Source organism: Sorex fumeus, unplaced genomic scaffold (assembly GCF_029834395.1).
Source record: "Sorex fumeus unplaced genomic scaffold, SorFum_2.1 ptg000054l, whole genome shotgun sequence".
Classification (NCBI taxonomy): Eukaryota; Metazoa; Chordata; class Mammalia; order Eulipotyphla; family Soricidae; genus Sorex; species Sorex fumeus.
The window spans coordinates 29,567,195-29,580,285 of record NW_026606111.1 but is presented as its reverse complement, the minus strand read 5'-3'; the positions used below and the strand labels follow the sequence as shown (position 1 = coordinate 29,580,285).

At 46.0% G+C, this 13,091-nt stretch overlaps 1 protein-coding gene across 1 annotated transcript in view; it reads left to right on the top strand.

The window, feature by feature from the left end:
• Window positions 1–13,091, top strand: part of TRAF3IP2 (TRAF3 interacting protein 2) — a 40,056-nt gene that overhangs the window by 23,834 nt on the left and 3,131 nt on the right. The window contains exons 5-8 of the mRNA XM_056125453.1: window positions 3,972–4,060; window positions 6,605–6,673; window positions 7,781–7,897; window positions 12,979–13,053. Coding sequence (XP_055981428.1) covers window positions 3,972–4,060; window positions 6,605–6,673; window positions 7,781–7,897; window positions 12,979–13,053 — 350 coding nt within the window. The remainder of the gene's footprint in view (window positions 1–3,971; window positions 4,061–6,604; window positions 6,674–7,780; window positions 7,898–12,978; window positions 13,054–13,091) is intronic.

Genomic DNA, 13,091 nt, shown 5'->3' with positions numbered 1-13,091 from the left:
CAGAGAAATCTACTTTTTTTTCTTGACTTTTACAAGAAAATAAAATAAAAGAGAACCAACATTCATTTTAGAGATTCTGACATGACTGGTAATACTTACAAAGTGCTTACCCCAAGATTTTCTTCAACATACTCCTCAACAACAAATAAATCCAACACTTTCCCCTCTTCTCAATGATGCTGTTGCGTGGCCCTGTCCCCGGGTGAATTGATTGGCCACCCATGTGGTGCTGGCCAGGAGGCTAGTTCTCCCTTGAACTAGCATTAGCTTTGCTGTTGCGAACATGGTGATTTGATTTCCTGTTAGAGCTAGCTATCTTTTTATTGTTGATTTTTTGTTTTGACAACAGTTCAGGGATGCTTAGGACTTATTCCTGACCATGTTCAGTGTACCATATAAGATGCGAGGGATCAAACCCGGGTCAGCAGTGTGCAAGGCAAGATCCTTACTCACTGTACTATCTTTCTGGCCCCTGAGCAATCTTATTTGGGAAAAAGGAGCCCAGTATTCTCCATGCTTCTTTACAGCCTAGTGCCAACTCAGTCTTTGAATTTAAAAAAAAAAAAAAAAACATTTGTCAGGTGATGGATGATTCTTTTTCCAACATTTTGCAGCCAGAACCAGAAAATGTTGAAATATCACCAAGATGTTCTCTTATTAATGTCAGGACAGTATGCTCCAGAAATTTGAAGAAAACAACCCGGGCTTGTGAAATTATTAGATTACATTGAGATTGCTTGAGTAGCCTAGCTAATTATCATAATAGGCCCTTTCCAAATCCAGGCACTACTTTGAACTAAGCCTGAATGCCCTTCCGTTTGTTAATTTCTATTAGGTGACCTTTGAATTTTCACCATTTAGGACTCTGAAAGATCTTTTTTTTTCTTTCTGGGACACACTCAGCAATGCTTAGGGGTTACTCCTGGTTCTGCACTCAGGAATTACTCCTGGCGGTGCTTGGGGGACTATATGAGATGCTGGGGATTGAACCCGGGTCGGCCATGTGCAAGACAAATGCCTTATCTGCTGTACTATGTCTCCGGCCCCTCTGAAAGATTTTTTAAAAAATTTATTTTGTATTATGGGATTATGAAAGATTTCTATGACAACAATCCATTATTCATTCTAAAGAGTTTTATTTTCAGTCACTGTAAGTTACAGCTATTCATGGCAGGTTTCAGGCATACATTGTCTCAACACTGATCCCTTTACCTGTGCCCACTTCCTTCTACCAATGTCCCCCTTCGCTCCATTTGCTCCCACGCACCAGTATGCCTCAACAAAGAGAATTTTTTAAAATATATGTTTCCACACTGTGATTTACAGTCTAGGACTGGAGCGATAGCACAGCGGTAAGGCGTTTGCCTTGCACGCAGCCAACATGGCCAACCCGAGTTCGATTCCTCCACCCCTCTCGGAGAGCCCGGCAAGCTACCGAGAGTATCTCGCCCGCACGGCAGAGCCTGGCAAGCTCCCCGTGACATATTCGATATGCCAAACACAGTAACAACAAAGTCTCCAATGGAGATGTTACTGGGCCCGCTTGAGCAAATCGATGAACAATGGGAGGACAGTGACTTGATTTACAGTCTGTTGCTGATAAGGTTTCATACACAACATTTTACCACCTTTCAGTATGGCTTCCTCCTCCCAGCTGAATGCTCCCCCCCCACCACAGTTGTTGCCCCCCTCCCTGTCTGTCCCCAGCCTCCTCAGTGGGCATGATTCCAACTGAAGACTAGTTTTCAGGTTGTTTGTTTCCATTATCTTTGGGTGTTTGTTATTTCCCCATTATGTTTTCTTATACTCTGCACATAGAGATCATTCTGTGTCGGTCTCCCTCCCTCTAACTTCACTCAACACGATACTCTCCAGGTCCCTCCATGTAGCAGAGATTTGCAAGACTTTATCTTTTCTTATGGTCAAGTAAGATCCCATTGTGTGTATGTACCGTAATTTTTTATTCAATCATCCATTCTTGGGTACTTAGTTGTTTCCAGATTTGGGGTATTGTGGAGAATGCTGCAAAGAACAGAGGGGTGTAAATATCTTTTCTCCATTTTATTTTGGGATATTCTGAGAAGTGGGGCTGCTGAGTCAATTGGAAGTGGAATTCCTAGATTTTCTTTTTCTTTTTGGGCCACACCCGGCGATACATAGGGGTTATTCCTGGCTCTGCACTCAGGAATCACTCCTGGAGGTGCTCAGAGGACCATATGGGATGCTGGGAATTGAACCCGGGTTGGCAGCATGCAAAGCAAACACCCTACCTGTCGTGCTATCGCTCCAGCCCCCCTAGATTTTTTTAATGAATGTTCATATTGTTTTCCAGAAAGACTGGACCATTCGATATTCCCACCAACAATGAATGAGTCTAAAAAATGTTTAAGTCTTCTTAAATGTGTACACATTTTCATTCTGAGCATTTGGGGAGAATGAGGGTGGCCCTGCCAAGTTTACCAATCTGTTGTCCACTATAGAGCCTAATTCTCTTACTGTGATCTATAAAGGGAGTCCCCAATTCTTTTAGAGGAACTGGAGTATTAGGTATTGACAAGAAAATTAATCATGGGGCCAGAGAGATAGTCCAGTGGGCAAGCCCTGCACATAATTGATCCAGCTGAACATGGGACTCAATCTTTGACACCACATATGGTCCCAGAAGCACTGCTAAGAGTGACTCCTGAGCACAGAGCCAGGAGTAAGCCCTAAGAAGACATAAGTCTTCCTCCCCCACCCCACCCCTCAAAATAAAACCACATATACCCAAAAAGGATATTAGTCACTATTAAGTCCCATACATATTCAACAGCCTGGCTGCTTAAATGCATCCCTGTGACCACTGTGTTCAATTCCATTTGAAAAGGATCTTTTAGAGAACAGCCTAAGCAGAGGGAAATACAGACTCATATTTTCTCATTATTCCCCTTTCTTCTCTTCCCTCTAGGAGTACGCTGATTTCCAAGGGCTTCCTGGAATTTAGCCCATCCATTCCAAACTAAAAGCCAACACACAGATGGGGCCGGAGCAATAATACAGCGTTTTCCTTGTATATAGCCAACCTGGGTTCAATCCCTGGCATCTCATATGGTCCCCCAAGCCCACCAGGAGTGATCGCTGAGTACAGAGCTAGGAGTAAGCCCTGAGCATCACCTAGTATGGCTCAAGTCCCCACCCCCAAACAAAAGCCAACACACAGAGATGATTCTCATCTCTCACTTGAGCACACTAGCCTGATCATTTCCTCATCCTGGTAAGATAAAGCAGAAGGGGATGGTACCACCTGCTGCTCTATGTGGGCTTGGGAAAACATTCTAGGTAGTGGCCAGAGGCAGTCTGTTCTTCCAGCTGTTGAAAATCTTACTGACATCTCCCAGCTAGACTTCAGCCTATGCTGACTTCCCCATCTGCTGCCCATAGCCCCTCTCCTCCCCACACCAGTGAACTGATGTGGCAGGTCGTGGAATGGTGTGGGGAGTCACTTTCTACCTCCCCCATCACTTGCTCTTGAAAAACCAGAGTTCAAGGCTGCAGAGAGCATCATGAGATCAAAAGAGGAGCCTCCTGGGGAAGGCTCAGTTTATTGGTGTGCTATGAGAGTGTTCGCCGGGCACCGGGCCAAGTATCTCTAAGAAACTAGGCAGTGGCCTAATCTTTAAACTCTGCAGGTTCTGGGTGATGGATTTTTTTTTGCTCACACACCATGTGGTTTTTCAGAAGACCTCCTCAGCTTGTCTCAGCTTGCCAGCTCTCTCCCTTCTGCTTTTATTTCCATTCACCCCAAGCTATGGACACCCCCCAAGGACAGACCCCCGACTCCCCAGACCTGAGATCTAAGTCTCAAGAATAGCAATCTAAACTGCAGTGACAAAACCCTGAGACCACACCCTCCTCAAGGTTCCTTTTTATTCTAGAAGAACAAAAAATAATAATCCAACCAGTTACTAATAAATATGAAACATCTCTCTTAGGGAAAGTCTTTATCACTTACTCTATGGACACAGCCATGGAGGTGATGAAATTTGTGAACTTCTTATCGACAAATGGCTTCCAAACTGCGGTAAGTATTTTCTCCAAAGAGACGACTGAACAATTCAAGTGAGTACAATGAAAACAAAGACAGGAGAAAAAGTCTGAACTGTTGTTGGTGTTTCAAATGATATGATACGATTTCTAGAATCTGAACTAAATGCTGTTAAGTGCATTCTCTTCAAAAATTTTAAACCATCTAGTCTCCTGCATTTTTGCTGGGTGTTTTTCGAGTGACCCTGAGCCCCAACCTGTCCCCTAGTAGCCATAATGGTGGTCCTGTGAGCACGTATGCATCTGGTTTAAAGTGGAAGGTGGGCCTGACTCTGGCTGCACTTTGGACCTTTGTCCTTTTGCACTCAGCACACCTGCTTGGGTTGTGATTCTCGTGATGCCAGAAGCTGGCTGGTTTACAGGTCCCTGTGTCCTGCACTGGCTTGTGAGGGTGGAAAGAGGAGCCCTGCAGTCAGGTTCCCCGCTGTGCACTATTGCCACCCCACAGCTGGAGACAGCAGTGACACCTGGACAGGGAACCCAGGACAGGGTCCTGCTTATCTAGCACAGTTCTGATGTTTACATGAAAAGCACTATAAAAGTCACTTTAGATCCTAGCATAAGGTGGGCTGGAGCAACAGTACAGTCAACAGGGCAGCTGTTTTTCAATGGTTCAATCTCCAGCATCCCACATGGTCTCCTGAGCACCTCTAAGAGTGATCCCTGAGTGTAGAGCCTGGAGTAAGCTCTGAGCACCACTGTGGCCCCCTAAATAAAACAGAACAAAAAAAAAATCAAAACCACTCTTCTTGTTTGCTTTTGGGCCTTGCCCTATGATGCTTGAGAGATCAGATGATGCTGGGGGTTGAACCTGAGCCTCCCGCATGGAAATCCTGAGCTCATCCTTTATGCTCTCTCAGGCCCCATCCCCTACACACACACACACACACACACACACACACACACTCACTCACCAAATCACTACTTTCCCTCCTAGAGAACTCCTGCGAGTATTAGTGACCATAAATCTTAGCAACTAGTGAATGTTTTCACAGAAATGCCTATGAGTAGAAGGGCTGAAGGATAAAGAGGGGCTAGTGTTAAAATTTATATATATATAAAGTTAAGCATTAATTGAAATTAAAATTTTTTTTCTATAATTTAAACAAAAATAAGAGCATCTGCAAGTTTGAAAAAAACACATACAATAGATACAAGCCCTTTTGTGAGATGGAATCTAAGTGGGGCTGAGGCTTGTGTGGTACTTTTAGATACTAACACAGAGATTTTCTCTTAAAGTTTTCTCACTCAGGATCTTTTTTCAGTCACCAATTTTTATGTGACCCTGATTCTAACATATATAAAATAGGTATGCAAAACAGACGTTTTCTGATAATGTTATAAATTTATTTTAAGACAAAAAATGTTTAAGTTACACTTTGTAAATTATACTGCCGCCTCCCCCCAAAACACACACACACACACACACACACACATACACACACACACACACACGGGGGTCACAAGCCCTGCTTAAAAAGCTAGGCTCTAGGGGACATTAATGTAGAAGTAAAGCAGACAAGCTATGTGGGAGGGAGAGAAGACTGGACACGTGCAGCATGGAAAGTTTGCTGAAAGGCAAAGACTGGATTTGATCACCCTAAATGACAAAGTAACTTTTTAGATCATTGATTTGGAAGCAATGTTAGCTGAATCAAATGATTTCTGCTCAGGAATACTGTCCCAGAGTCACCATTCAACAGTATAATCCCCTTCCAACCACCAGCACACATGTGTGAGGACATACATACACACATACATACACTCGTATAAACCTATGCATGCATACATCTACACACATGTGTACATATGCATATGCACACAGCCCAAGAAAACCCTTCTTCTTTGGTCTCCTGTAGAAAATAATGGTTTTTCTGCCTTTCAAATACTCTTTCAAAGACTTGATATTTAATATCTGGTCCAAGAGTTCTTCCTGACTTTCACTGTAAACCACCATCTCAGTCATGATTGCTCCTTGGATTGGCTCCAAGTTTCATACACTCCTTTTAAAAGTGTGGATCGAAACTGGACCTAATACTGTAATAATGACCTGGCTAATGCAAAGGAAACACCGCAACTGTCTCTCAGTACTTACATACTATACATCCATTAAAATGATCCAGGATTATGTTTGCCTTTTCAATTACAGATACCTGTGTAGATCCATATGGCATGTAGGTTGCTGGCTTGTTTCCAACTTGGTGGTCTACTTTATCCCTCAGATTTTTTTCTGGTCTCTCAAATTTTTAAAACATGATTATTGTGTAGCTCCAAACTCATTTTGATGTGTACCACTCTACCCTAATTATGAATAAAAATACTTAAATGCATAGCGAGGTTGCAATAGGGAGCATTTTAGGAAAATTATATTTTATTTTCTTACACTTAGAAACTCCTCCCTGCAGAAAGCATTAGTAATTCTTCCCACTTTTAAGGCATTTTGTCTCCAGTACTTTCTGTTGCTTTGCATCAAGAGAAAGCATCTCATTAAGAGCCACCTCTCACATCTATTTCCTTGTAGATTGACATGTTTGAGGATAGGATTCGAGGCATTGATATCATTAAGTGGATGGAACGTTACCTCAGGGATGTAAGTACATTCCAAAATTCTGAGCTTTTCTGGTGAGAAAGACAATTAGCTTGTGAAGTTATTTTCTGAAAGAAACCCTGGCATGGTCAGCCAGTCCCAAGCTGAGAAAATCCCAACAAAGCCTCTCTTGTTGGCAGCTGTGCAAAGACTTGGAAAGGAAGGATGGGGTCGCGCTCCTGGACTTGCACAGGCAGGAAATAACAGGAAAACCAGACACAGGTGGTTGATAACAATCAGAACATTTTTTTTTTTTGACCAGAAGAGGAAAGGAGGATGAAATGAGATGGCAAGTGGGGAAGAAGTGGCAGGTTTTAATTCAGTCGAAGGTCACCCCAAGTGTGGAAGCCTCGAGCTGAAGAGGGGTCCCTAGGATAGCCTTCATAACCACGCTGCACACCACCCCCAGGGACCCCCTCGTCGCCCTTGACTTGTTTTCTGCTGACAGGATCTATACCTGCCACGGGGACCCTGTGCTTTAACAAGATAGAAATTGATTGCTGCCGCCGTGGCCGTGTCGGCTGCGCTTGTGCTTCTGGCCGAGGGAGCGGCGGGGGGACAGCGTCTCAGCAGGCTGGGATTGTGCAGCTTTGCCTTTTGTCTGCAGCCCGACGTTTGCTTTTGTGCTGAAGGGTCTGTTGCCCCTGACGGTGCTCAGGCGTGTGCAAGGCTCCTGGCTCAAGCAGCAGAGTAGCCGCGCTGACAGCTTGGAGCCTGAGGAGGGAGGAAGGCAGGGCTGCAGGGCAGGGCGGGAGGAGGCCTCAGCGCGGAGGCTGCAGAGCCTTTTAGCTGAGTGATGCTGGTTTCCCCCGCCCCACCCCCACCCCATGTTTATTAGTGGTGGTTGTAGGAATATAGGCAAAACCACATCCACTTCAGAGAGGTCCTGCAGGCGCCGTGTGTTCTGTTTGGAAGGGAGGATGGGAGCCGGCCAGGGGCTGCCTGTGTGGCAGAGCTGTGCCTTTCCCTTTCCAGGGCTCTGGGTGCAGGAGCAGAGAAGGCAGGATGGCCATCAGCTGGCCCCTTTCCAGCCAGCCTTTCCCAAACAAACTCACCACCACCCCCCGCACCCTCCCCTCAACGTGCTTTCTCCCTCTCCTTCCTTCACAGAAGACAGTGATGATAATCGTGGCAATCAGCCCCAAATACAAACAGGATGTGGAAGGCGCTGAGTCGCTGCTGGACGAGGACGAGCACGGCTTACATACTAAGTACATTCATCGCTTGGTGAGTGATGAGGGGACCGCGGCACCCCTTGGGCATGGGTTCTTTCTCCTGTGAAGCCCTAGCGTTCACTAGAAACTAGAAGACAGAGAAGGGACAGAGGGGGGCAGAGGGGTGCTGGTCTGGCTCTAGCTACCAGAGTTCTTGGGCAAATCACCACCATACCTCTGAGGCTCCATGTTCCTCTCAGCAAGCAGGGGTGACTCGTCTGTGATCTCTGAGACACAGACTCTTGGCAACAGTGCTTGACTGCCTTGGAGGGTTACTCAGCAACAGAAGTGCAGTCCTCGGGGTAGCTGAGGCAGGGCCCAAGGATCATGCTTTCCTGCCTCAGTGTCATGGTCTGAAGTCTGTCTTTGAAGAGAGGCGGGGCAGCATAGTGGACAGGACATAGGCTACTGTGTCCCACGGTCCTGAGTCAAAGCCAGTTTCTTCGTATGGATGGATGGCATGAACAAACTGCTTAGACCTCTTTGTGACTTTGCCCATGTTCCTCCAATGGTTGGCTGATATTTAGAGCATTGTGGGGAGAATTCAATGAAATCACGTCTGTAAAGCATCTGGCACATATCAAATGTTCAATCCAAGGAGGAGATTGTTCTCAGCTCATGATGGATGAGCGCTGCCACGCCCAGACCCACAAAGCCTGACCTGACTCAAACCAGGGAGCGGGTTTGTAGAAAATCAGGCACATTCTGACTGACAGTATTATTGGACTTTGGAACTGGCTATTTCTGTGCAATCTCCCTACTTTCCATGATTGTCAAGATTCTGTGGTGACAGCTCTTGTTTGGTGAGGATGCGGAGCTAGGCCTTTGACTTTCAGATTTCCCTGCAGAATCCCAAATTGGTACCCAGGTAGGCTATGGGTGGGGGTTTCTCTGAGCCTCCCTCCCCAGATCAGCAAATGCCTCTAGGGCTTGTTTGACTGGTAAGGAGTCTGAGATTCAAATAGGTTTGAAAATCACTAGCTCAGAACATGTAAGCCCTGCTTTATTCCACACTCAGGGAAGATACCTAGAAGGGCCATAAAGGATTGCTGAGTGAGACAGGAGGGTGGGGCAAGAAGCAGAAGGGGCCAGACAGAATAACCAGACAGCACAAGGCAGGCGGCAGGCAAGGGACATGCAACGTTGCCTCAGAGGAGGTCAGCCTAGTTCTGTCCCTCAGGTTAAGAGTATAGAAAGAAGACAGAGAGAGTGGAAGGGTAGGTCTTCTCCTTAATGGTCTCTGAATTTTCTTCTTCCAAGCACCATCACTTATTTGAGTCCAGAACCAACCAGAAATAAAGGCCAAAGCCAGGCAGTAAGATTGAGGAATAAAGCGATCAGTCAATGTCTCTTTCCTGTTGTTCCAATCTCACCTGGTCTGACAGGCCATAAGTGGGCCCCAGGAAAGGTGCTATTGGGGCCAGAGAGATAATACAGAAGTTTAGACACTTACCTTGCACATGGATAATTCATGTTTGATCCCCGTTACTGCAGAGGGTACCCTGAGCATCACCAAGAGTGACCCCTGAGCATAGAGTAGAGGAGAGGGGAGTTGAGAGGAAGAGAGAAGTGAGGGGAGGGAGAGGTGGGAAGAAGATCAAGGCCCCCTTGGGGTGTCGTCCTCCTTGGCTTTCATCATATGCATGGTCCTACAACACAGTGTGTCCTTTCTGCGTATCCAGGGAGGGGCCAGTCCCAGGAGCTGACAGCTGGAGTGTGGGAATGACTCCAGATCCCTGTCAGTTCCTGGGAAAGCCTATGGGAACTCTGCTGGGGTATATCTGCAAGTCCTCCCTAAGCACCCAGCTTGAACTAGGTGGTCTCTCCAAAACCAGTGTTTTTGCAACAACATGTCTGAGGTTCTTCGTCAGACCTGAAGGAGTTGAAGAGGACAGATAAAAAAGAATCTTCCAGCCCATTTGGCTGACTTCCTAGTCCCCTCCAAGCAGCAGAAAATTCTAGGCCAGAGCAAGTGAAGAGGTACTTAGGAGTAACTGCATCGTAGAAACAACAACTTCCCAGAAAGCCAGTAGCTGAAAACATGTGAGAAAAACTGGAAATTAATGACTGTTGGTTAGTTAGCAGCTGCTTAGTCTAGTAGATGAACAAAATGTTATTGTAGGTGGTATCCTATAAATCAGAATCAAAATTCAGTTCTCTATTGACTTATAAATCCTATGACCTTTCTTACTTGGATTAACTGGGTTGATTCATACTTTCAGCTGTGTGGTCCTTGAGCTATTTAAATATATGCTTTTGCTATTGTCTTCTTATTTGTTTTTGTTTGGGGGAGCCACACCCATTGAAGCTCAGGACCTATACTCCTGGTTCTGCACTCAGGGATTACTCCTGGTGCCTGGGGGCACAGATAGTGTACCAGGGATCAAACCTGGTCAGCTGCTGTACTTAACTGCTGTGCAAGCAAGCGCCTTACTTGCTGTACTATCTTGCTGGCCTTCTCTTCTGATTTTTACAGAAAGATAATTTTGAGAAAGCATCTTTTATTAATTTTTTTTAATATAATCACCGTGAGATAGAGCATTACAAAATTGTTCATGATTGCATTTCAGTCAAACACCCATCCCTTCACCAGTGTAATTTCCCAGCACCAGGGCCCCCAGTTTCTCTCCCACCCCTTCAAGCCATCCCCCACCCCAGCCTGCTTCTATGACAGGCACCTCTCTTCTCTTTTTCTCTTTCTCTCTCATTTTAAGCATTATGGTTTGCGATACAGATGCTGAAAGGTTATCGTGTACATCTCATTACCTGTGGAAAGCATATTTTTTTTAAAAAAATTATTTAATCACCATGGATTACAAAGTTATTCGTGATTTTTTTTTGGGTCACACCCAGTGATCCTCAAGGGTTACTCCTGGCTCTGCACTCAGGAATTACTCCTGGTCGTGCTTGGGGGGCCATATGGGATGCTGGGGATTGAACCTGGTCGGCCTCTTGCAAGGCAAACACTCTAGGCGCTGTACTATCACTCTGGCCCTCATGATTGGGTTTGAGAGATATGATGTTCCAATACCAGTCTGTTCATCAGGGTCCACTTCCCCCAATCAATGCCCCCCATTTCCCTCCCACCCACTATCCTGCTTTTAGGAGTTTTTTTTTTTTTGATAACTTTCCATACTGTGATTTCCAGTGCTGCTGCTGATATGGTTTCAGCACCATCTCCTCCTCCTGGCTGAAAGCTTCCCTCCACATTGCATCACTATTCTCTTCTCTGCCCTGTTCCTCGTCCCCCGCCCCACACAAGCTTCCTACTGAATCCAGTTTTGAGAAAACATCGTGTGGAGAGTCTGTGTGCGCTGTGATATAGGTGCATGGGAGTTTGTGTGTGAGACTGTGAGTGCGTAAACTCAATGGGCTGAGCCATGCACTGCATGCAGGAGCCCTGGGCACTCTCTCTAGCCCCGTACTGTCCCCTGAGCATCACCAAGAGTGATACCTGAGCACACAGGGCAGACTAGGCCCTGAGTATTGCCATGTGTGGCCCCAAACAACAACAAAAAATGTATCTAAGGACCAATTTGATCCCTGACACACCCTCCCAAGCATCACCAGCTATGGTGTTGGTGCAGTACAGGCCCGGGCAGCAGTATCCTCAGATCTGAGCAGGCCCAGAGCCATCAGCCAGTTACCGAGAACTGCTGGGAGTCCTCTTTGGGGAGACTCCCCACTACACAAACACACTCCAAAAATCAGAATGTGTGTCTCTGAAGTGGCAATGTCAGTAACCAAACTCCATTCTTCTCTTCTTCTTTGTTCTGTTTTCCATTTGCAAACATGGCAAAGACTTCTCAGTTTATAAAAGTCAATTGAAAGGTAAAAATAGTTGGGGTGCATAATTACTCATCTTCTTGTCATCTTTGTGCTGGTCTTAGGATTTGGAAAACTTGAACTTCCCTCATATTGAAAAGTCTGTATTTGAGTTTATTTTGTTTGCTTGACTGGCAATTTAGGGGGGGCAGGGTGTCTCCCACCGAGTGCCCAGGAGGCCTGCAGCCCCCATTGATTCTCAGACAGCCAGAGCAGCTCCTACTGTTAGGATGCAATACTGCTCAGGTCCTGTGGTGCTTCTAATTACCAAGGCCACCCCTGCAGAGTTCAGGGAGCTGCAAGTAGTGGTACTTGCAGGGGGTGGGTGGGGTCTATGTGATACTGGGGAGCACACCAGGGTCAGCAGCATGCGAAGCATTTACTTACTTAACCCCTGTACTATCTTTCTGGCCCCTTAATAGCCCCTTGGTAGCTAAATTGTTTGGAACAGCTATAATGTCAACACAAACTGAACCTACAACTTAGTCCAAGTGTGGGGAACCTAAAACTTGAACAATATTCCCGATCGATCTTCCTCTCCCTTACTTACCCCACCATTCTGTGCTGTGACCCCAACAGCACCCGAGGGATCCCCACCACACTGACATCCTTCTTCCTGAGGTTCACTCCTGCTCCTGCTGCTGAACCTGACCTTCCCTGCCCCTCCCTTTCTCCCTGCCCGCCCCTTTCTTTTCTTTTCATATCCAAATGCATTGGCGGCACTGATGTTTTGAGCCTCCTCCTGGCAGTCTGTCCACACTCCCGCACCCTCTGTGTTAGCTTCGCTTTCTGCCTGTGCACAGAACCTCCAGCTTTATAAGGGGAGGGATTGTCTCTGTGCTGTTCTGCTAGACTGGGTCCCCCCCCAAACTCCTAATTTGTAGCATTCGCTCATTTCCATGGTATAAATATCCTCCCCGTGGCCAATTTCAAGCTACCGACGTGCAGGCACTGAACTCAGAATTGGGAAGAGATGCACACAACTGACTTTTGTGAGCTGATGGGAGCCAGCTCAGCGTACCTTGGAAGGAATCCAAATCCTTGAAACCCTAAGTCTGCACAGAGCGGGGCTTTAATAGGCCTTCAATAAATGATTGATGAATGAGTGAGTGGCAGAGATGCATAACGGGGAGAGCTTAAAACTGTAAGTGTGTAGCACTCAAAGAAAGAAATCAGAACAAAAATACTGTGTAGGCTTGCATGGTTGTGGATATGCCATTAACTCCTTCTCACGCCTGAAATTAAACCTGCAGGTTTGTTCTATTACAGATGCAGATTGAGTTCATCAAACAAGGAAGCATGAATTTCAGATTCATTCCTGTGCTCTTCCCAAACGCTAAGAAGGTAAACACACAAATCCCTCTCTAAGGCCTGTTTTGGTG